Genomic DNA, 21,273 nt, shown 5'->3' with positions numbered 1-21,273 from the left:
TTGGGTGCTCCCTCTCTGATTCCTTGTCGTATTCCCAACTCTTATGTCGAGCGTTAAAGTCCTACCCGGCCGAGAATGGGTCTTTGGGGTACCGATGTCGGAGTTCGCGTAGGCAGGCGAACTGTAGCAGCTACTCTCGGGACGTAGGTAGGCAGACACCAGGATGGTCTGGCCACCACCAAGCTGACATCGCACGGCAACCACCTCTTGTATTGTGTTGTAGTACTTCGCAGTATCGAGTTTGACATGCGGAACACCTCCACGTATGAAGATTGCCGCCTCTGCTTCTACTACCTCGTCTGGCTACTGACCTTGCTTTTTGTTTGTCGGTGTGTGCACAATCGCAGGTTGAAAACGCCTTTCGTATCCCTGGATGCATGGATTAGTACCTCTTGTCTTCTGTAGTGGAAGGGCCGCCCGTTGCCCTACGTGTCTGAAAAGTACTCCAAGCTCGGTAGCGCAGGACTTCAGTGACCGGAAATTCCTCTGCAGGACATCTGGCGTCCGCGCAGCCGGTTTATTCTGGGTTATGATGGGCTGGCTTGCCATGCTGTAATAGTACGGCTGTCACTTGAGCCTGCTGTTTCTGAAGGATTTTTTGTAGTTGTTTTATCTCCTCCTGCTGTGACTGGTGCATTTCGGTCCACTTTTGCATAAATGGATTCGTTTGAATAGCTTGTGTTTGTGCTTGCGCTTGCAATCGCAAGGACTCTGCCTTTGTTTCATGAAGGAATTGTGTGACCCACGGAGGAGCTTCGTAAGCTAGGGGTAACTGCTGCTCTTGTAGAGTCGTCTGTGAAGCAGTAGTAATTGCAGTTATAGACTTGCCTGCTGCCCCCTATTTTTGTTGCGCGTCTACGGGAGCGGCTACTAGGGCTCTCTTGGGCGATAGGGAGTGCCTCGAGTTCGCCTTGTCAATGTGCACCCTTTCCTCCTTCCATTCTTTCAGTCGGTGCTGAAGAACCAGTTTTTGCTCGTTTCGCGTGTTGAGCTGTTTTTGGAGTGTTGTACGAGCCGCTTCTATGGACAGCTGGATTTGAGAAAGTTGTTTCTGTAGGCGCGCCAGAGTGTTTCCGAAACCCTAGTGCTGAATTCCCTTACATTGTCCAGTTGTTTCAGCTCACTCTCGATTTCTTCCTTGCAATGCGAACTGAAGCCGGATGATCCCGGCTTGCTGGCTGATATTTGGACTCCGGACGCTACCATGGCGTATGACAACGCGACAGTTTGAGGCAGCGACTGATTGTCACTGGGCTCCGAGAACTTCCTTTTTCCTAGACGTTGCGAGCGGCTGCTTTGCGGTTTTCGGCTCGTGCTTGTGCCGTTTAGTGGGTGGGTTTCCCGGCCGGCAGATGGTGCGAAAATCTTTCGCCGTCGACTTTTGCTGCGTGACTGACGTTCCTGCGTCGCTTCCTTGACTTTCTTATTGGAAAGCCTACGCGCTGGACACTTTTTGTCGGTTCCCAGATGACCACCCTTCCCGTAGTTAGCGCAGTGTTTTTTGTCTTTCTGAGGGCAGGCTTCTGGAGGTTCTTCGTGGGAGGAGCCGTACTGCGAACACACTGCCTTCTTCTTTGGGCACACATCCGGCTTGTGGCCTGGTCCGTGACAACAAAAACACGCCACGGATCGCGACTCGGACGGGCTCACTCGTTTCAGAAAATTCCAGTATTTCACGTGCCGTGGTGGATGACGCGACGCAAACGTGACCAACACCACCCATTTCTTTCCCATGGGACGGGCTTGCAGCACCTGGACGCTCTAAGAGTCTAAAGATTCAAACAACGTCTCTGACGTTTCGCTTGGAGTGCAGTCATATATGACGCCGCGCGACATTCCATCACTGGCAACCTGGTGTACAGTCACGGGAAAGGATGGGTTCGATGGAGTGTCTAACGCACTCAGTCTATGTACTGCCGACGCCTGCTTCTCGTCGCAGGTATGTACAGTGAGGGCGATACACTCCTTGCTGAAGCGCAGAAGTTGGTGCTACGCTAACTGCTGGTTGTGCGAAAGGGCACAGATAGCCCGTCTGACTTCCTGAGGGTTGAGAGATGTGATACTACGTCGCTCCTTGGGTCGTATTGACAACACGAAGGTGCTGAGTTCGGTGCGCTCAGTGGCTCTCGCCGATTTTGCAGACGTCCCGCTGCGCTGTAGCGCTGCTTTTCATTTGGCGCGAGTAGTTCCACGATCCCAAATTCCGTCCCCTTCAGCGCCATCCTCCGGGTCTCGGCTGCACCAGTCGGCCTGGAAACTTGCCGCTTTGCGTAATGTGGCTTCACCGACGTCCTCGGATTCTTTTCGCCGTCACTTGCGGTCATGCTGCTATCTGCGGTCAGTTCTAGGTGTCGTAGTTCGGCCGTCAGCGGCCGCTGTAGATGGCCTACGCCGCATGCGTAGCTCCCCTTCCGTCGTCGGTGCGCCGTCCAGCGCAAGCTCCATGAGCTCCGCTGGCTCCGCTCCGCTGTGTAAGGACTGGCTGAGAGCGCATGTGCGCGTTCCCCAACAGCCGCCGCAGATGCGCACGACCAGTTGCGTCACTCGCACTTCAGCACTCACTCCTTATGGCTGCAGTGCGCTGGGGTAGCACTCACTCGTGGATTCTCTCGACGGTGAGCCTCTGCGGCGGCGGCGCGAAGTGCGTCTCAGGAAGGGACCGCAACCTGCGTCTTAGGCCCGGTTCACACGGTTGTCGCAACTGTCGTAATATCTTTAGGGCGATTCCACGAGAGAACGAACATGCGTGTACACGACCATTTTTTGTTCATTCTGGTTTTTTTATTATATATGCGCGCAATATGGAAACCCCCGAAAATCAAGTTTGTTTTCTCCTGAGGTGCGTAGTTTGGGAGAAAAAAATGTTTGAATGTGCCCGGAGCGCAGCGGTGGTTTCGGCAACTGCAGATTTTTCCAAGTTTGCGTCTCTGTGTACGTCAAGGAGTACAAGAGGTGTGTATAAAATGTTTTGGGCCATAAACTAGACCAGAATGCTAATCTGTATAACGCAAAATCAACGTCCTGCAGCGAACAAAAAAAAAAATTGTGAAATCGGCCCAGACGATAATTTGTTAGTGTTTTTGACGCCCCCTATCTACATTTCTTCTTTTCTGAAAAACTTGTAAGTCGGCCATTTTATTGGCCATACGTATCTGAACGCATAAACAAAAGATGGTGTTTGTAGAAAATTTAGAAGTACTAAAACAAATTGAATAACTTCGGCTCTTTTTCAGAAATTGCGCAAATTCAAAACTCAATATAAAAAAAACCCCATACTCGATTTTCTTGAAAATTGCAAAAATAAGGCTCCTTTACTTGGACAACAAAACTGTGGAAAAACATGTTGCATCATTTTGTTGAGAACAAAGTTATAAGGGGCCAAACTTGGGGCTCTCGCGACGCGTCTTGGCGCGCCGCGGTAAGTTCTGGCCGCTGTTGCCGGACGTTGCGCGGGTGTACACGGGCGGTAATTCATATTCCACTGCCACATGCCGGCACGGTCAATCTCTCTCCAGTATTCCCAAACGAAAAAAACTATTCTGGAGATTCTTCTGTTTTTTGGGGGGGGTTTTTTCCCGCCTGTTTCCCTAATGTGTTCTTGAACGAGCTAACTTTCTGGCCGATATCAGCTCGAAAGCGCTCCTTTGCGGCGCCAGTATTTTGCGGGATGCAAAAAAAAAAAAAAAAAAACAAAGGTTCCTCCGATGCGCAGGCAACCGAAACAGATGGCGCTCGGGCAGTTACAAGGGAGGGAATGGATTGACCTTCAGACCCTAATCAGTTCCCCACCACGACGGGCGCATTTCCGCTGGTGGTGCATGGTGCGCTGGCGTCAGTACAGGGTATCCCACCGCATTCTTTGAGGCAAACATGAGAGAACGACCTTAAAAATAACTAACCAGGAAACAAACACCTGCACCACGGCTTACGAGGCCGTAGGAGGCTTTTCGGAGACGCCACGTGCACGCGAACCTATTTTACTGGAATGAGAATCAGGTGCGGTCGGGTACCTGGCTTCTTGACGTATTATTAAATTCCGGTCTGTTGTCATATTATTGCCGTATATTTATTGTTCAGTCACATATCACAAAGGCGAAGCGTACATTACAGTATTACTAGCGATTTTGATACGCTTGCGTACGAAAATTGCAGTAAGGGGAGGCTACTGCCCCGTCCTTTTCTGTCCTTCAACTCACTGGTTGATGGGCTCTCAACGTATGCTTCCCTTTGCTTTACTCTTGCCATAATTTTGTTTGCTTTTGACTCCTCCCCTTAAAAGTTTTTTTTTTTTTCATGGGTGGATGCTTTCGTTTGTGCCTAAGAGTTTGCACGTGGATTTGTGCGCGTGTTTGCTTGCTCGACTACCCGCACACTCTTATCCTGATAGATGTGGCAGGGGAAGCCTAGCGGATGTTGTTCTGAAAAAAAGTGTGACCCGTTCACCCACCCACAGTTCATTCCCGCCCAAGTCTTGCACTCACCCCAGCATGAAGTGTGCGTCTGCGTTTATTGTGCGAATGCCGACCTGTCTGCTTTGGCCCTGCAAAATGTTACAGGGGTTGACCGAAGAATGAGCAACTTAAAGGAGCTTTGTCTTTGCACCTCACCATCGACGCAGTGTTTCTTAGGCGCGTGCCGGCAATTCCCAATGTCCGACAACCTTACCATGTCCGCTTTGGGCGTTTCGGACGAAGAAGACGTCACATACGCTGTATGGGAAATTGGTTCTCTGATAAAAAAGAGTCTACCGCCAGCTGCATTCGTGAAGGAGCTAGGCAAATGGGTCACCAAGTGGATTTCCCATGACTCTATTAGGCGGACCCAGGCCATTGCCATAAAAGAAGCGAAAAGATGCGAACGGCGATCAAGCATTGTACTGCACTTCGACTTCTCTGAAAATTGGACAGTTATTCTGCCAAATGAAGTCCAGTCGTACCACCGGCACAAAACACAGGTTTCACTGTTTACGTGCGTTGTAACTACAAGAAAATCAGTTCAGAGCTTCGCAGTAGTTAGCGATCACATGCAACACGATACCGCACATGCATGCTATGCGCTCGCTCCACAAGGTGCACGAATGCCTGGAATGCCCCTGGGTACAGCTACGTTGTTTACGTTAGTGACGGTGCAGCCAGCCATTTCAAGAAGAAATATCAGCTGTACGAACGTTCCAGAGAAAACTACACGTCTGCGAAGTGGCTGTGCTTGACTGTATGAGCGCCCGAGGAAGCTGTGGTGCAGATATTATAAATATTTTACTTGAGTTGTATTCCCACACGTATGCCTTTTGCTGTGTTCCTGACTGTAAATAATTAATCACGATAGTCTGACAGCCAATTTCCAAACTTGTGTCTTTTTGCTTGAATAAATATTCTTGAGAAAAAACTGAAATACCTTCAGTAATTTACTCGTGCTGTGACCGAAGCGCCATAATAATAGAAAATTTCGACCACTCCTACCACTTCTACCCGATATAACCACCGGAAAAACTTTTCCTGTTGTTTCGAATCCTTCTTTCCTTTCCCTATAAGAAGAGTGGCGTTCGCAAAGGAGCGCTTTCGAGCTGATATCGGCCAGAAAGTTAGCTCGTTCAAGAACACATTAGGGAAACAGGCGGGAAAAAAACCCCCCAAAAAACAGAAGAATCTCCAGAATAGTTTTTTTCGTTTGGGAATACTGGAGAGAGATTGACCGTGCCGGCATGTGGCAGTGGAATATGAATTACCGCCCGTGTACACCCGCGCAACGTCCGGCAACAGCGGCCAGAACTTACCGCGGCGCGCCAAGACGCGTCGCGAGAGCCCCAAGTTTGGCCCCTTATAACTTTGTTCTCAACAAAATGATGCAACATGTTTTTCCACAGTTTTGTTGTCCAAGTAAAGGAGCCTTATTTTTGCAATTTTCAAGAAAATCGAGTATGGGGTTTTTTTTATATTGAGTTTTGAATTTGCGCAATTTCTGAAAAAGAGCCGAAGTTATTCAATTTGTTTTAGTACTTCTAAATTTTCTACAAACACCATCTTTTGTTTATGCGTTCAGATACGTATGGCCAATAAAATGGCCGACTTACAAGTTTTTCAGAAAAGAAGAAATGTAGATAGGGGGCGTCAAAAACACTAACAAATTATCGTCTGGGCCGATTTCACAATTTTTTTTTTGTTCGCTGCAGGACGCTGATTTTGCGTTATACAGATTAGCATTCTGGTCTAGTTTATGGCCCAAAACATTTTATACACACCTCTTGTACTCCTTGACGTACACAGAGACGCAAACTTGGAAAAATCTGCAGTTGCCGAAACCACCGCTGCGCTCCGGGCACATTCAAACATTTTTTTCTCCCAAACTACGCACCTCAGGAGAAAACAAACTTGATTTTCGGGGGTTTCCATATTGCGCGCATATATAATAAAAAAACCAGAATGAACAAAAAATGGTCGTGTACACGCATGTTCGTTCTCTCGTGGAATCGCCCTTTAAATAATGACGTCATTTGACGTCACAGGCAACCGAACTACGTAAAACGCCGTTTTTTTTTCGTCCACAGCGCACGACACGGCTGTTACGTCGGTAGTGTGAACATAGCATTAAGCGAACGCACATCATTGTCACGCGAACGCCAACCTCATGTTTTCGCAAAGCGTGTGGAGCGCCTCCCGCGGGCTCAGCATACTGCCCCTTCCTTCCCCCACCGCACACTTTAGGAGAGCGCTGGCTCGCGCCGCTATGGCAAACCGACCTCCCGTCCCAATGTCGTGACATGCTCCTCATTTGCTTTCTTCACTCGTCGGTAGTCCCATTGTTCCCTCGGTCACGACGACGCCGACGCGGCTGAGCCCAGAGACTGGCGCCAAAGGGCTGCGCCATAAAATGTCTTCCCAGCAATTTCTTTGTGTTAGGAGGTTAAGCAGACTTTAAAGGGACGCTGAAGTGAATTTGTCAAGCTCCCGGTTTTGCTAGCACTGCGTATTCTGGCTCAAATTAACACACTTTTCATCGTTTATCCGGTTGATAAGTCGCGAATTATTTTATAAAGCGCGAAAGAAGAAACACTACCATGCGTGGTCTGTGGTGACCGCACCAACTAAACGCTGTGACGACAGGAGGAGATGCACCTTGATTGGACGATGTCCAAGGTTAGCATTCAAACATGTTTCGGCTTCGGTTCTGTAAAACAACATGTTTGACTGCCGACGGCATCATTGGATGGGTATTCTCGATATCTCAGTAATCGTCGTACCGCGCTTCTGCCATGTGGTGGGCTGTAAAATGCCTAAGATAAGCCTCCCAGGACGGCTTGGAATCATAGCAATCACTAGCCCAGGCCTACACAGTTCGTGAACGCCATCCGCGTCACCGCAGACGCTCAAATGCGATGCGCTTTTCCCCCATATTTGATGCTTGCCTCACTCATGCCTGTATTCTTAAAAGCAGTTCGCATCTGGCCAAGGGTCTGTTGATCCTGGCCTGTGGCCACTGCCCGCAAGCAGTCGGTGCTTATGGTAACAACACGACAACGAGAACTAGTTTGTGGAGCAATGAACGTTACAGCCCAAAAATGGTGAACTCAGTATAGAAAACATTGGCCGAAAACGAAGAAGTCAACTTACAAAAAAAACATACCCTCGGGGATTCGAACTTGTGACTTGCAGAATAACATTCCCAGAGCTGCAGACCACTTAGCCACGGGCCAGCTTTTTTTTCTTTATTACATGGAAGAATCCGCTCAGAAATTGCAGTACGAGGAATACAAGCAAACAAAAGAATACACTGAAGTTAAGAGAAGCACATATACATCAAAATTTGGGCAAACACACACAATCGTTCAAAAGAGGGAACCAGTCAGGTGGTTGGTCAAGCGCACTATACACACTTCGTACAAATGCCACAGTTTTTCGGAAATATGACTTAGTTGATCTTGGTGGCTCAGCATGCCTATCACATAAGCGGCATCACCACAGACAGTACAAACCAACCAACACAAACATGTCTTGAGGCGGCTCACCAGGATAGTCGAATTGCAAAAATCGGATAGAGAAAGGCGTAATATCCATGTCTGTTCTGAGCGTTTGCTGTAAAAGGTCCCAGAAAAAGACAGCATCTCTGCATTCTACAAAGCAGTGATCAATTGTCTCTAGTCGAGTACAGAGCCGACAGTCTGACGACCAAGCTATAAACAGACCCCGGTCTTCCATCCAAATATTAACAGGGAGCATGCCAGTGTGTAATTTAAAGAAAAATGTTTGAACACCTGGAGGAACACGCATTTTACACACTGTATTGAGGACATACTGGTACGGACACTGTAGCGCTGGCGACGAATCGGAAATATGGTGTATATAATGTATAACAAGTTTACACTTTTATTTAGTTTTTGCATTTCAAGCAACTTAGGTGACTATTTGTTGTATAGCGCTCTTGCGGTAAGCGTACCCCAAATGTCCACAATATCTTACCTCTAGCAATTGCATTTATTAGATGGATAAGCGTTCGCAGATGTATGGTCGTGCTGGTGACCGCTGTGCTTGTTCTCCCAGCGCAAAAAAGTCTTGTGTGGTCCGCAGTTTGACGCTGTACGGTAAAAGTATCATTTGACTTTATGTCCTTAGTACCTATATTGACTTCGCTGACTCTTTTCAGGTCTTCAAGTGGCCTTAAACCTTACTACTAGCGTACCGGACAGCGAAGCGTCACATGTGCGCTTGTACAGTGCTTGTCTGGAGCAACCTTGACCCTTGACTTGGAGTTAGATACAGTGTACAAATTAACAAAGTAATCAAATGCACATTCTTCCATTCACAAACGTGTCGTGGCTCAGTTTCAGTTGAGCGAACGAATTGCGACGACCCGTCGGCAGCCGGCTGACTAAACGCTGGGCCGACTGTCTCTTCCGGACGGTCGGCGAGCCGTGCAGTAACTCAGTCAAGCCAAGTCGTCTCCTCCTGACGTCACGTAAAAAAGCCACAGAAAGGGGGTGACGATGCAGAGAGGAGGCCAGCATTTTCGAATTGATTTTTCTACTAAACAAATTGTAATACCAGTGTACCAGTAATACCAGGAAATTGTAATACCAGTGGCGAGATACACCGTGAACGCTGACTCCCTGCCCGAACCTAAGCCTGCATAGAGTATTCCGCGGCTGTCCGTGAGGTCAATGAGGGCTTTATGCGGCTTTAGGACCATCATCATCACCAGCCTATCTACGCCCACTGCAGTGTAAAGCCTCTCCCATTAATCTTCAATTACCCTGGTCCTCTGCTAACCGAGACCAATTTATCGCCGCAAACTTGTTGATCTCATCTTCCGATTTAACCTTCTGCCGCCCCTTGCCACGCTTGCCTTCGCTAGGGATCCACTCTGTTACCCTCAATGACGAATGGTTATCTTGCCTTCGCATTACAAGCCCTGCCCACGTCCATTCTTCTTCTTAATTTCTACTATGTCCTTAACATCCGTTTGTTCCCTGACCCACTTCACTCTTGTCCCTAATGTTATACCTATGATATTCCGTACCACTTCTCGCTGAGTCGTCCTCAATGTAAGTAGAACCCGGCTAGTGAGCCTCCAAGTTTCTGCCCCGTAGGGAGTACAGGTAAAAGGCAGTGGTCATACACTTTCTTCAGGGACAATGGTTGGCTGCCATTATTTATCTGAGAATGCCTTGCTGAACGCACTCCACCCCATTCTTATTCTTCTAATTATCTCTGCCTCGTGGTTGGGATACGGGGTCACAACTTGGCCTAAGCAGATATATTCGCTTACACTTCCACTGCCTCGCCACCTATCTCAACCCGCTGTGCTGTCCCGAGGTTATTGATCATTATTTTAGTTTATGGCATATTATTTTGAGGCCCATTCTGTTTGTCCAGTGCGGTAAGCACGCTTTGAAATTCGTCCCCCGAGTTACATAGCAACGTCATCAGCAAATCTGAGGTTACTGAGGTATTCTCCGTTAGCCCTTACTCCCACCTGTTCCCAATTCAATGTTCTGAATACTCCTTGTAAACATGCTGTGAATAACATAGTAGAGATTCTGTCTCCTTGTCTGACGCCCTTCCTTATAGGCATTTTACTGCTCTCCTGACGGAGGATGATGGGAGCTGTGAACACATTGTAAATATCCTATAGAATTCTTTCACAATGCTCGTATACACCCTGGTTCCGTAATGACTCAATGGCTGCTGAGAGTTTGACCGAGTCAAGTGCTTCTTGATAATCCATGAAGGCTATATAGAGGGGTTCAGTGTACTCCGAGCACTTCTCTATCACCTGATTGACTGTGTGAATATGGTCCATTGTTGAAAAGCCTTTAGGGGACCATGCTTGTCTTTGAGGTTGACTCAAATCTAAGGTGGCAGAAATTCTGTTCGCGATTACCTTGTTAAAGAGGCCCTGAAAGGCGTTTTGAGCACACTAAATGAACTAGCGCAATCGTTAGATTGGGTCGTGAACGTCATCTGTGCCAAGTATTACTCTTTTACGCGCAGCGGAAAGCTCACACTTTTGTTGCAAAGTTTGTCGCTTTTTTCTCACCCTTCCCTTCGTGTTTTTGGACGCCGCCATCTTCACATGTCTACACCATCGATTCCCAGATGTTCGTCATGAGCTAGACATCCTGCTATTGGGCGGCTTTTTCACGCACTTCTGGCAAAGAGATGAGTCGTCTGCTCAGCGTCGGCTCATAGGCTGATCTGCTAGCGGAGTGCCGGAGTGCTTGGACATTTTACGATGAACTAAACAAGTGTAAACAAACGCTTAACCGTTTGTATTGAATGCAACACGGCCGTAACACGACATGGATATTATCTTACCTGAGTGCGTTCCATAAAGAAAGCGTTGAAGCCCCGTGGCACTTCTTTCGGGCAATCGTAGAGAACGCCCTGAGCCGAACGCCCGGGTTTGACGCATACACTTTATTTAATTTCAAAACAATCCAGAAATGCGTTTCGAACGAACACAACGTTACAACATGCGTTGAAAGTCAGAACCACGATTGACAGACGATGGGTTGCCTTCTCCTGCCCGTCGTAAATTCGGCACTCGCCTCACGCGCGGTTTTTCGGGGACAAACAGCAAGTCACTTAACTCTGGCGCACAAGCCGATATTGTTTTTAGCCACGCTCACTGCACATACCCCATGCGAGGTTGAGTCGTACATCGCTCGAGAAAGATAATCCAGACCATGGGAAGCACTATCCACCCGCAGAAGCGCAACGTCGCATTTCATCGCGAAACAAAGGCGTCCACAACACACACACCATCGCCTCCTGTAATGCCCAATGCATCTCGCACTTCCCAATGGGAGTGAGTGGTACGCCTGCAGTGCCCACATGTCGTGAGGTGGAGCCCCGAGCTGAACCGGGATCATGCAACCGTAACTGACTTCTGGCGTGGTTTATGTCTTGTTTCCAAGGCAACCGATGTTTGAGATTGTCAAAGAAATGGCGCTCGCTCCAGCGCCAGAAAGCTCAGAGCCGCGGCGGAGCAAGTTTTGCCAACGTCGCCGCTCTCCACCATGCGTCGCCCCAAGCTGAACTGGTCACATGATTGAAGCATTTTGTGCACGGGTTCTTTATCGGTTTAAAATGTCTTTTTCACATGCCGCTGGCAGGAATTACCACCGCCGCAAAATAAGACCCGGCACCAGCGGGGCCACATCTGATACGGCGCTTTTTGGATAAACAGTGAGCGGTGCATCAAAGGGAACGAGCGCACGATCCTCCCCGTGCGGCTGCGAGTTCGCCGCCGAGAAAAAGTCACGTGCCGGCGGCCGCCGATAGCAACTGCAGCAGTGCACACCGCGAAAGGGCAAGGCCAGGCCGCCGCACACATGCGGCAAGATTTTTCATTCGATTTTTCAGCCTCGAGTGGAGTGCGTGATTCATGGTGTTAACAAAGCTTGCCCGTAGCAGACGGCCGTCTAAGGAGCGCAATAGCGGAAGTACGTCACCGCTGAGGAGCGCAGCATCATGGGAGGGAAGGCTCCCGCGACGTCAACAGCGAAGAATGAGTTGAAAGGAGGAGGAAACGCGGCGCGACAATAATGCGTGGTTTTGAATTTACGATTTCTCAGCTAATACTCATTGCTTTAACAAAATTCTTATGGGAGGAGATTGCTAATACATTGCTTTATTTGGTTACATGTACATCCAGGCATCGGCGGAAGGTATTTCAGGACCCCTTTAAGTAGCTTGTAGACGACTGACAGTAAGCTAATCAGCCTGTAATTTCTCAACTCCTTCATGTCACCTTTCTTATGGATTAGGTTGATGTTTGCGTTCTTCCAAGATTCCGCTACACTCGGGGTCGTTAGGCATTGCGTGTACAGGTCCTTCCGGTGTATCCGGGTCTTACAGATACCCGACAGGAAAGCTTCGATACGACTTGACTCGAATTCACGAATACGGCTCATCGCGAATTCACTCAACATGGGCATTTTGTGGGCGCAGCTGGACAGAGTGTACACTTGTTTACGAAACGACCGCCGCAGATCGTTCTTCGAGCAGTACCTGCAAGCTGCCTTGGCCACCACGATGTTCCTGAAGTAGTCGTTGCGCCGACCGCTCCCCTGCATCGTGGACTTACCTGGTATCGGCAGTCTGCGTCTGTAAACTCTCCTCATGGTTCGAGAGGTGACGATGAGACCATCGATTGTGGCACCGCCTCTGCTGCATCTCGGGACACCGGCCAACATCAGCGATCGTGTGCACGCTGGTCCCCCAACACATCGCGTTTTTTCTGCACTTCACTTTTTGCTGCAACGGCAACTTTGAGGTGCGTGGTCGACTAAGCCCTCATTCACACAGCCGTCAACTTCTCCGTCACGGCACCGTCACGTAAAGAAACCGCGACGGAGACGTAAACGAAGTAGCGTTCGTACTGGAGCTCTCCGTCAGAGTACAGGGTCGTATGCCTGCGATCAATTTAGCCTAGAATTGAGCGTGCTTATTCTGAAATGGAGACAATGGCTTGGGCCCACTTTCTGCTAAATTTAGCCGTAAAATATTGTTTTCTGATTAGCTGGTTTAGAGCGGGGTATGGGCCCGTCGCGTTGACGGGTGGCAACGGCGGCGGCAGCGGCTTTTCGTTGCTTTGGCGCCCATTTACGCTTCTGTTCCCGATGACACTTGGACAGTTTTCGCTCCCCTTCCTCCAAGCGAACGACATGTGCCCGTCCCATAGCGAAATAACACCTCGGAGGCCTCGACATTTATTCTAGCGGACGCACACGTGGGTGTCCTTTGAACTGCCTGGTCATAGGCATCTTATTGTCGGAGAGAGAGAGAGAGCTCTTTAATGTGGGCTGGAGAGGTCAGCTCTGCTAGCGGCAGTGCTTGCTACGCCAGATGGGGATGATTACAATGCAGTGAAGTGAATGTGAGAAATCGGGAAAGCAGTAATAGAGAGAAAACAAAAGTTAAATAAAAATGGCACGCAATGTAGTGCAAGGAAAAAACTCGAAATAAAGTTAAGCAAAAGACAAGAAAAATTGAGCGAATGGAGCCCAGGAACGCAGAGCGCCTAACAAGGAAAAGGAATCAAAGCGTACACAACGACGCAAACGCGTACAGACGTAACCATGCACACAATGGAAAAATTATTACAAAGTTTTGTCCAGTCCTGAATCTCGCAGAAAACGCAGAAGAATCTTCGTCCCTAAATATGAGTCATTGTTGTTGTCTCAGGGTCCAAGTTCGACGCGGAGCAAGCCTTCAGTTGTATCTTATTGTCTGTGCAACACACCAACCTAAATCCAAACCTCTCGATTGCGAAGGACAGCTGATAGGGCGCATTGAGCCATAAAACTCTCACGTTTAAATCTCCCACCGCCAGAACGGTTATATTATCGGTGTTGGCATTAAGCCCCGCTGTGCATGCACGCCCCCTGCTTCCGCCTCAAATGCGTGCACTCCTAGGCCGGCAACTGGGGATGGGCGCATAACTAAACGCCAAATACACCGGCGATTGGAGAGAGAAATACTTTATTGATTGATCGAAGGGTTTTAAAGCGCCGACGCAACGCAGGCGATGAGGCGCGCCGTAGTAGAGGGTTCGGGGTTACTTTTGACCACCTGTGGATCTTTAACGTGCACCGAAATCTCGTACACACGGGCGTTTTTTTCTTTTCGCCTCCACCAGAAAAGCAGTCGCCGCGGCCGGGAATCGAACCCGCGTCCACAACGCCTTAGCCACTAAGCCACCGCAATCCCGTGATGACGCAATCCCGGGGAAGCCACGCGATGACGTCACCCGTCTGGGGAAGCCAGCGTCTGATTAGATTCCAACCTGGTTTTTCGGCGCGCACCCATAGAATCTTCGCTAACGCCACGGCCAGGTGTGCGGTCGCCGGTCACGCTCGGGTGACCTGATCGCTTGGCTCCCAGCCTGCCGTAGGCCGTCGCACAGAGCTGTACTATCACTCACGCTCGTCGTTCATGGCAAAGCTCAAACTGAGGCTAGCTGGTTGCACTAGCTTCGGTGAATTATGTAATACAGCTGCGTGTCGCCCTCTGTGTGTTTAGTCCTGTTCGTTTGTGTGTGTGTGTTACGCCCACCCTCCGCCTTACAGCTGGATAGCATAATGCATTTTTTGCTACGTTTTCATAAATGCAGGAAGTCCACGCCGCATCAGCGCCGACATACAGAAGAAACGAAAACAAACTACTTTATTGTCCACACGCTCGCAAGCCGAGCGCCGTAAGTGTTATTGCCCGCGGCAGCGATGGTGGCTGGCACTATTTATTCAAGAAAATGGTCTGCACAACTCTTCAACATCATCTTGCGTAGGGACGTCTGTTTCGTCCTCGAATTCCATGCTCGATAGCCAGGGTTCCAACGGGTCTCCATATTCTCTTATAGGTACGCTCCTGCAGCGAATGAAAAATTGGAGCAAAACACCACCCCTGAAAAACTATTACGCGGCTAGATAAAAAGTATTGCGTCAACTTCCGGTTCTAGAGAGACTTCGCGTGAGGATTGAGCCGACAGTTGATGAACGAAAAAGTGTAACACAGTGATGTGGCGCTTAATGACACAATCAAAACGTAATCAATTATGGTTCCCAGTGACATGCCGCGCGAAGCAACAGCACACGCTAATACCCAACGCCTGGGATCAACTCAGGTGACTGGCTACACATGTGAAAGTGCCTATGGTTAGCGCTGCATTTGACGTCAAAAAAGACCTGACCAAGATGGAGCTTTATTCCTAGCTTTACAACAGGAAGTGTTGCTACCTGCGCTGGTACGTCCCCAGTAACGGCGTCCTCTGTAGTTAAAGGAGCCATGAAGAGAAAACACAAGTTTGGTTCATTCGAAAGATTGCCTCGTTAGAACCATAACGACACCACTTATAACGCAAACTTCGCTCAAATAAGCTACATAATTAGGAAAAACGGGAATGGTCATGCGACCCACCAGCTCATTTCCCGCAACAGAACCTATGCCGTCACATGGGCTAAGCTCTGCGATTGGCGGAGGCCGGCAAAAGCAAACGCATGTTAGGCAGGGCTTACAGTTTGCATAGCGAGCTAAATGCCCGTGAAACATACTGCACATTCTTTTTATGACAAAGAACGGTGGAGTAAACGGTTGAAGTTCCGAACGAACACGCAAGCGTGTGCGCCAATGCGTACGAAACAACCGCCTGGCCGAGCTCGACATCTCGCCGTCGCGCAGACGAATTTTCGGGTTCGAGGCGCTCTGACCTTGGAGGAAAAATGCCGTAAACACCGCGCATTGACGCTCGTATCTTTCTGGTCGAAGCAGAGAGCTCGCGCGAACGGCTTTCCATACACGACACCGGCCAACTGGCATAAGCGATACTGCTACTGAAGTTGAACTATTATTAACCGTAATAAAAATACGGCACATACGTACCAGTCTGTATTCGTCCGTGGCGACGGCGCTGACGAGGCAGCGGTGCCGACGGCAGGGCGTTCGTCTGTTGTGGCTATCGCGGAATGGTCGCTTTTCCGTCCACCGCGTATCCCACACCTCTTGCCGCTCGTGCACTTAGAAGCGTTGAGCGTTCAAGTGGTGTGAGGTTGTTAAATGCAAGCCCGAGCTCCTCGGCGAGAGTTTTGTTCTCCGGATCAGGCGATTCCATGACTAGGGCTGCGGGTGCACTAGGTTTTACTAGCATTTTTAAAATGGCCGCCGTCTCGGTCGACTCCCGCGTGTGGGTGCTATATGGAGTCGACATACTAAGTATCTGTTTCATGGACCGGCCCGTGTGACACCATTGCTCACGTCACCAAATGTGCAATTTTAGCGGGAGATTTAAAATTTTGGCTTAAATTGCCTTATTTCTCAGTGAATAAAGCATCATTTGCTTCCGGGAAAGCGCTTGGGGTACTATGAAACACCTAATCTTTCGAATAAAACAAACTTTTGTTTTCTCTTCATGGCTCCTTTAAAGCACTCAGAAACAATGTAGCGAATGGCTTGTCTGCCGCGCCGATGTAGCCTCTTTTCAAGATAAGTGCAAGGAAGATGGATCTCAAATAACGCTAAACTCAATCCTTCCAAAAAGATGGTGCAGTTACTAAACCTGCTAGTTGACCGCGCCGGTGAAACAAAATCAGTTGCGGGCTGTGCTCATTGCTATACTGTATGCTCGGGCGCCTTCGTTGTGTGCCCGAGGTGTCTTAGTTTTGCGTAACGATGAAATGTGGACCAGAAATCAATTATGCAAACAGCATTGACGCCAAGCATCTTCTATGCCGCGGTAGGAAAACTTCAGACAATGAAACCTCAGTCTCTATCAGATCACCCAGAGGGTTGCGTCAAAACATTTCCTCAAGTATTGACGCTGCGAATGGCATTTCAACCGGAGAAAGCAAGTCCAGGAACAAGAAAAGTTTCAAAGTACCCGCCAAGGTCGTGGCAATGGAAGTTTATGAGGCGAGTTTTGTAATCTTAAATGGCTATATTCTACATTAAAGCATCGGCGGCCAATTCCTAAAGCAGTCGTATGCTTTCCCAATGATAATCCCACGATCGCAACACGCAAAGCTATCCGTTAAAGGATAAATCTTTCACGCGCCCGTGATGAGCCAACGTCACTACCGGGTCTTTCCATTGTCCCCTTGGTTTATGTTTAATGCTTGCGGAGACAGCGTAGCGTCCCTTACTGGAAAGGCTTACAACAATAATTTAATGGCATCAGCTATAAAATGCTTGCACCGACAAGATCCTAGGGACGTTGCAGCAGCAAGAATGCGTGTTTTCGGAATTGAAGGAAAACAAAAACAAACTTAAGAGAAGACTTTCTGCGAGGGTTGCCAAACGCGGGCGTATACTTTTTTGCTGACTGCACCAATTGTGCAAGCAGTCGATGTCGTGAGCCATATTCACTTCGTACTGTATTAAATCAAGTGAGACTAGAGCCACACTTTACTTCTAAACACTTTGGCCTCAAGGGACGAGTAGAGTCTTTTGTAGAGAGTTTACGTGTTGATGGAAATAAAATTTATGCAGAGAGAATACTCCTGGCGCCAACACGTAATGCTAAGTGGCCCAGAGTGCTGTCGTTACAAAGAAAGTGACAAATATTATTCTCAATCGTCTCCTCTGGAGCTTGGATGGCTATCGCGGAAACATAAATTCGTGGGAGTTCTCAAGTAATGTGATCCTCTTGCTTCAAATGGTTTCCGAGACGCAGAACCATTATTCTTTTGGAGTGTCTTTAGACATGCGCTCCTCCTGGTTGGCGCTATTTCCAAAACATGTGTGTCTGTAAGTAAAGCGTGTTTTCTGAGCCTCGATCCGTGTGCCCAGCTAAGGACTGCTGCTAGTTTTAGACAAAACTGTCGTTGAAACTTTAAAACCGGCGCCAATAAACTGTTATTAGAACCCGAAGGTATAAGCGTATGCCCAGATTAACTGACAATTCGCATAGCGCAGTTTTCCACACCGATCTTGAAGCTGGCGGCGAAATTGGCATACGTTTAACAAGTTTTGGTTTTCGGAAAGCTGATGCAACGTGTGCATATTAGTAAAGCACATCTGATTACCTCAGTGAAGTAGTCTTCTGCCGAAAGCGAGCACCCGATTGCATTTGCGTAGAGAAATGTTGACACGTCCGAACTTCTCAAAAATGCTACTAAGCTGGCGATGTTTTCACTGCTACGCACAAATTCGGACCTTCGGACAAAATCTGTAAGCTGGCGGTTTTTTTTCTTGCCTATACGCCTCGAGCTTCGCGATCGCTGCGCCGCCTGCCGCCGCTTCTCCGCGGCGTTGACGGGATTTGCGCTGCGTGACTGATAGGGGCTCGTGTAGTGTTTTGGTCCTATTTCGCTTCTTTTCGCCTTTCCACGCCCTAAAAAAACTTGTTATGGTGACGACTATAGGCAAAGAGTACGTTTAGGTCCCTTAAAAAGCAGCTGCGTCTTCGTAGAGTACGCGATCGCCTGCAAGAGCTTCCCGGGGACGCGGTTCTGCGCGCTTCGTCGCCGCTCTTCCGGGCGTCGGCGACGGCAGCAACATATCACCCATGTCACCTCCAAAACATCAGGCACAAATGAATTCTACTGACGCCTCGTTTAGACCTGATACTGGCACAATAAGAGGTTGGCTTCATTTTGCAGCGTGGACAACCAATGCGGCTTCGTTTCGCATACATACGCCGCAGAAAAATATGTTTCGGGGATGTGATTACCCAATCCTGGACTATAACTTATGCCTTTTATAAGAATATAAACCATGCGAAAATGTAAAGTATATTCCAAGCCTGTGCGTCGTTAAATATGTGCCCACACACGCCATATAGCAAGAACCAAGGAAATGAAACCACAGAAAAATAAATGTTGTGCCAATGCGGAATTTAGAAACATAATAGCTCTAACGGAAATGAAAAAAAAAGGTTTCACTAGACCAACTATACGCGAAATGCACTGCTATTTCGCCAGAAATCGGTGGGGGGGGGGGGGGGGGGTGCGGGGAGGGGGACGCCGTGTACAAATGCAGAGCGGAATCAAGCAATGAACGTTTTAGTAATCCCACACATAAATCTCGCGTTCACTTTCCTTTTGTTTTTCTACTTCAACGAATAGCTGATCGTACGGCGGACGCATTTTTGGAAGTATACAGGGTAAACTGTTCAACAAGCGATGAAATGTGTCGTTGGAAGAGTGTGGTATGTGATAAGGCCCTCTGATTTCAGTTTCTCCTTTATTCTGCAGGCTTCCTGTGCCGTATGACGATATTTCGAACAAGCATTTAGTCGCGGACGCGGATTATATTGTAAGCCCGTCTCCGCGCTGCTCGCAGAGGATATATGTAGCAAATGAAGGTCTGTGGGCGCGGACCTCACGACAAGACGACTCTGTCGTGTGCTGATCCCCGAGTATAATTTTGCATTGTCCATCGTACTTTTGTTGAATATTCCCGAAATTAACACAGACTGGCTTGTAAAAAAATGGTGGTGATCAATATCTGAGGTATAATATTGGCAAACGTAACTGGTGTGCTGTCAGGTATGAGTGCTCCGCTGATTATGTAAGCGCAAAAAACCGATTTAAATCGTAGTGTATAGCCGTAGCATGAACATCTGAGGAACCGGTGGTTACGGAGGCACGGCTAGTAAATTCAGGTCAGTGTAACTACAATCGGCTCCATCATACGCCGGTTCCGCGACGCTGGCCTGTGACACACACCTGGCGCGTATACAGACCGAAAATACCACACTAAGATCGCGTCGGAAACATTTACACTCTTGTAAACACACCCCATTTGCGAACAGAGTGACTGCTCCCCACAAACATGAATTTAAAACGCCCACAAACGGTAAATCTCAGTCGCGAACGTGCCGCAAAAGCAGCGGCGGCACTGGGGAGCCGGGCGCGGACTCCCGCGCCTGCTTTCGAAACGGGCCGCTAGGGGGATTTCAGTGGCGCCCCTACAGGCCGCGCTCGAGGCGTATTGGCGGTGAGCGCGACCATGGGCGGCGCTGCGAAGCGCGCCTCCGTGACGTCGGCTTAGGGATTCTCGCATTTGTCGTCTGCTTCAGTCGGGCTCGCTCTCCCTGCAGTTTCTTTACGCTCGGTTGACTTTTGATGCTTGTCCTCGCCAGATTTTGATTGCCCGTAACTTTTTTTATTTTAATGAATCTGTTACACTAGCTGAGGGCGTGATTTCAAGTATATTTTTTTATACCGCTCCGGACGAAACATTGCCGGCGTCCCCCAATTGCTTGCAAAGGCGGTCCTGTGTGGAGTGCGAAGAGTCGGAGCTATGCGTCAGCTCCTGTATCTACCAATCTTTCGAACAAAAGGAACAGTCAGCTGCTAATAACCGACAACAGCGAAAATCAAGGCCAAAACAAATTCCCAGGCCTTCGGGGCTGTCGGCTTTGCCAGAAGGCATTACGATTTCCGGTAAAACGGTAAAACAGTTTTTTCAACGTTGCCAAAACGATTGTACCACATTACTATACGTTTCCATGGCATGAAAGTATGCCGACATGCACTATGGGCCGCAAAAAATGTTGGGTGAGTTCCAAATAACCTACTACGTGTATAGCCGCGTGCTGGTTTTATACCAGGCTTGTGACAAGTACGGAGCCGTACTGAGCAAAACGAGTCACGTGTACGGTAAATATATAGTATCGCTACGTTTGCTCAGACTTGGAGGCATATTTCGGAACATTTAACACAGCCATATCTCCACAATATTCAGACATGTGTTACAGTCAAACTGCACACACCCGGAGAAGTAATTGGAGGAGAAAACTAACAGTGAAATCGACCAGGTTAGTGGGTGGGGTCCTCAGTCCAGGCCAAGAGAATAACAGGAATTTTCTTCAAAGTATAGAACGCCATCCTGAGTGAGACAGGAGTTCTTTACGCCCGAAAGTAATTCAAAGCCTTTACAAAAAAGGCTCCGAATTTGTGCGTGCGTTAGGTTCTATTCTTGTTGTACTGGAAACCGGCACGTATACTAGTTACTGCTCTCGTTAGCCTTGAACACCGCAATAATGAGATAACTGTACTGGTTGATAGTAATTTCGTTATGATAACGATGGTTACGATAGAAATTCGGAGCACAAAAGCCGCCTTCGAGTATTCTGAACAAGGTTGTCTGGCCGTTTCGCAGTGGCGTAGCAGAAACGTTTCCATTGCATTTGCATGTGAATAAACAACGCGCGCTTGTGATATGCACCTTCTTACACGCAGCCATAACGAAAGCCCATTTGTGAAGAAGGTACTGCATGCTGGACAGCTTAACGAAAATATCCATACGAACGTTGTGAGCCTCCGAAAAACCACCCAAA

At 48.5% G+C, this 21,273-nt stretch overlaps 1 protein-coding gene across 1 annotated transcript in view; it reads right to left on the bottom strand.

Annotated features, from left to right (window-relative positions):
* Window positions 1–14,645: 14,645 nt before the first annotated feature.
* Window positions 14,646–21,273, bottom strand: part of LOC144159066 (cholinesterase-like) — an 84,275-nt gene continuing 77,647 nt past the window's right edge. The window contains exon 6 of the mRNA XM_077690326.1: window positions 14,646–14,864. Coding sequence (XP_077546452.1) covers window positions 14,772–14,864 — 93 coding nt within the window. The 3' untranslated portion in view covers window positions 14,646–14,771. The remainder of the gene's footprint in view (window positions 14,865–21,273) is intronic.

Source organism: Haemaphysalis longicornis, unplaced genomic scaffold, assembly GCF_048455015.1.
Source record: "Haemaphysalis longicornis isolate Haplotype H1 unplaced genomic scaffold, Haemaphysalis longicornis Haplotype H1 scaffold_10, whole genome shotgun sequence".
Lineage (NCBI taxonomy): Eukaryota > Metazoa > Arthropoda > Arachnida > Ixodida > Ixodidae > Haemaphysalis > Haemaphysalis longicornis.
The sequence above is the reverse complement of the archived record's forward strand: the minus strand, read 5'-3'. Positions and strand labels throughout refer to the sequence as shown.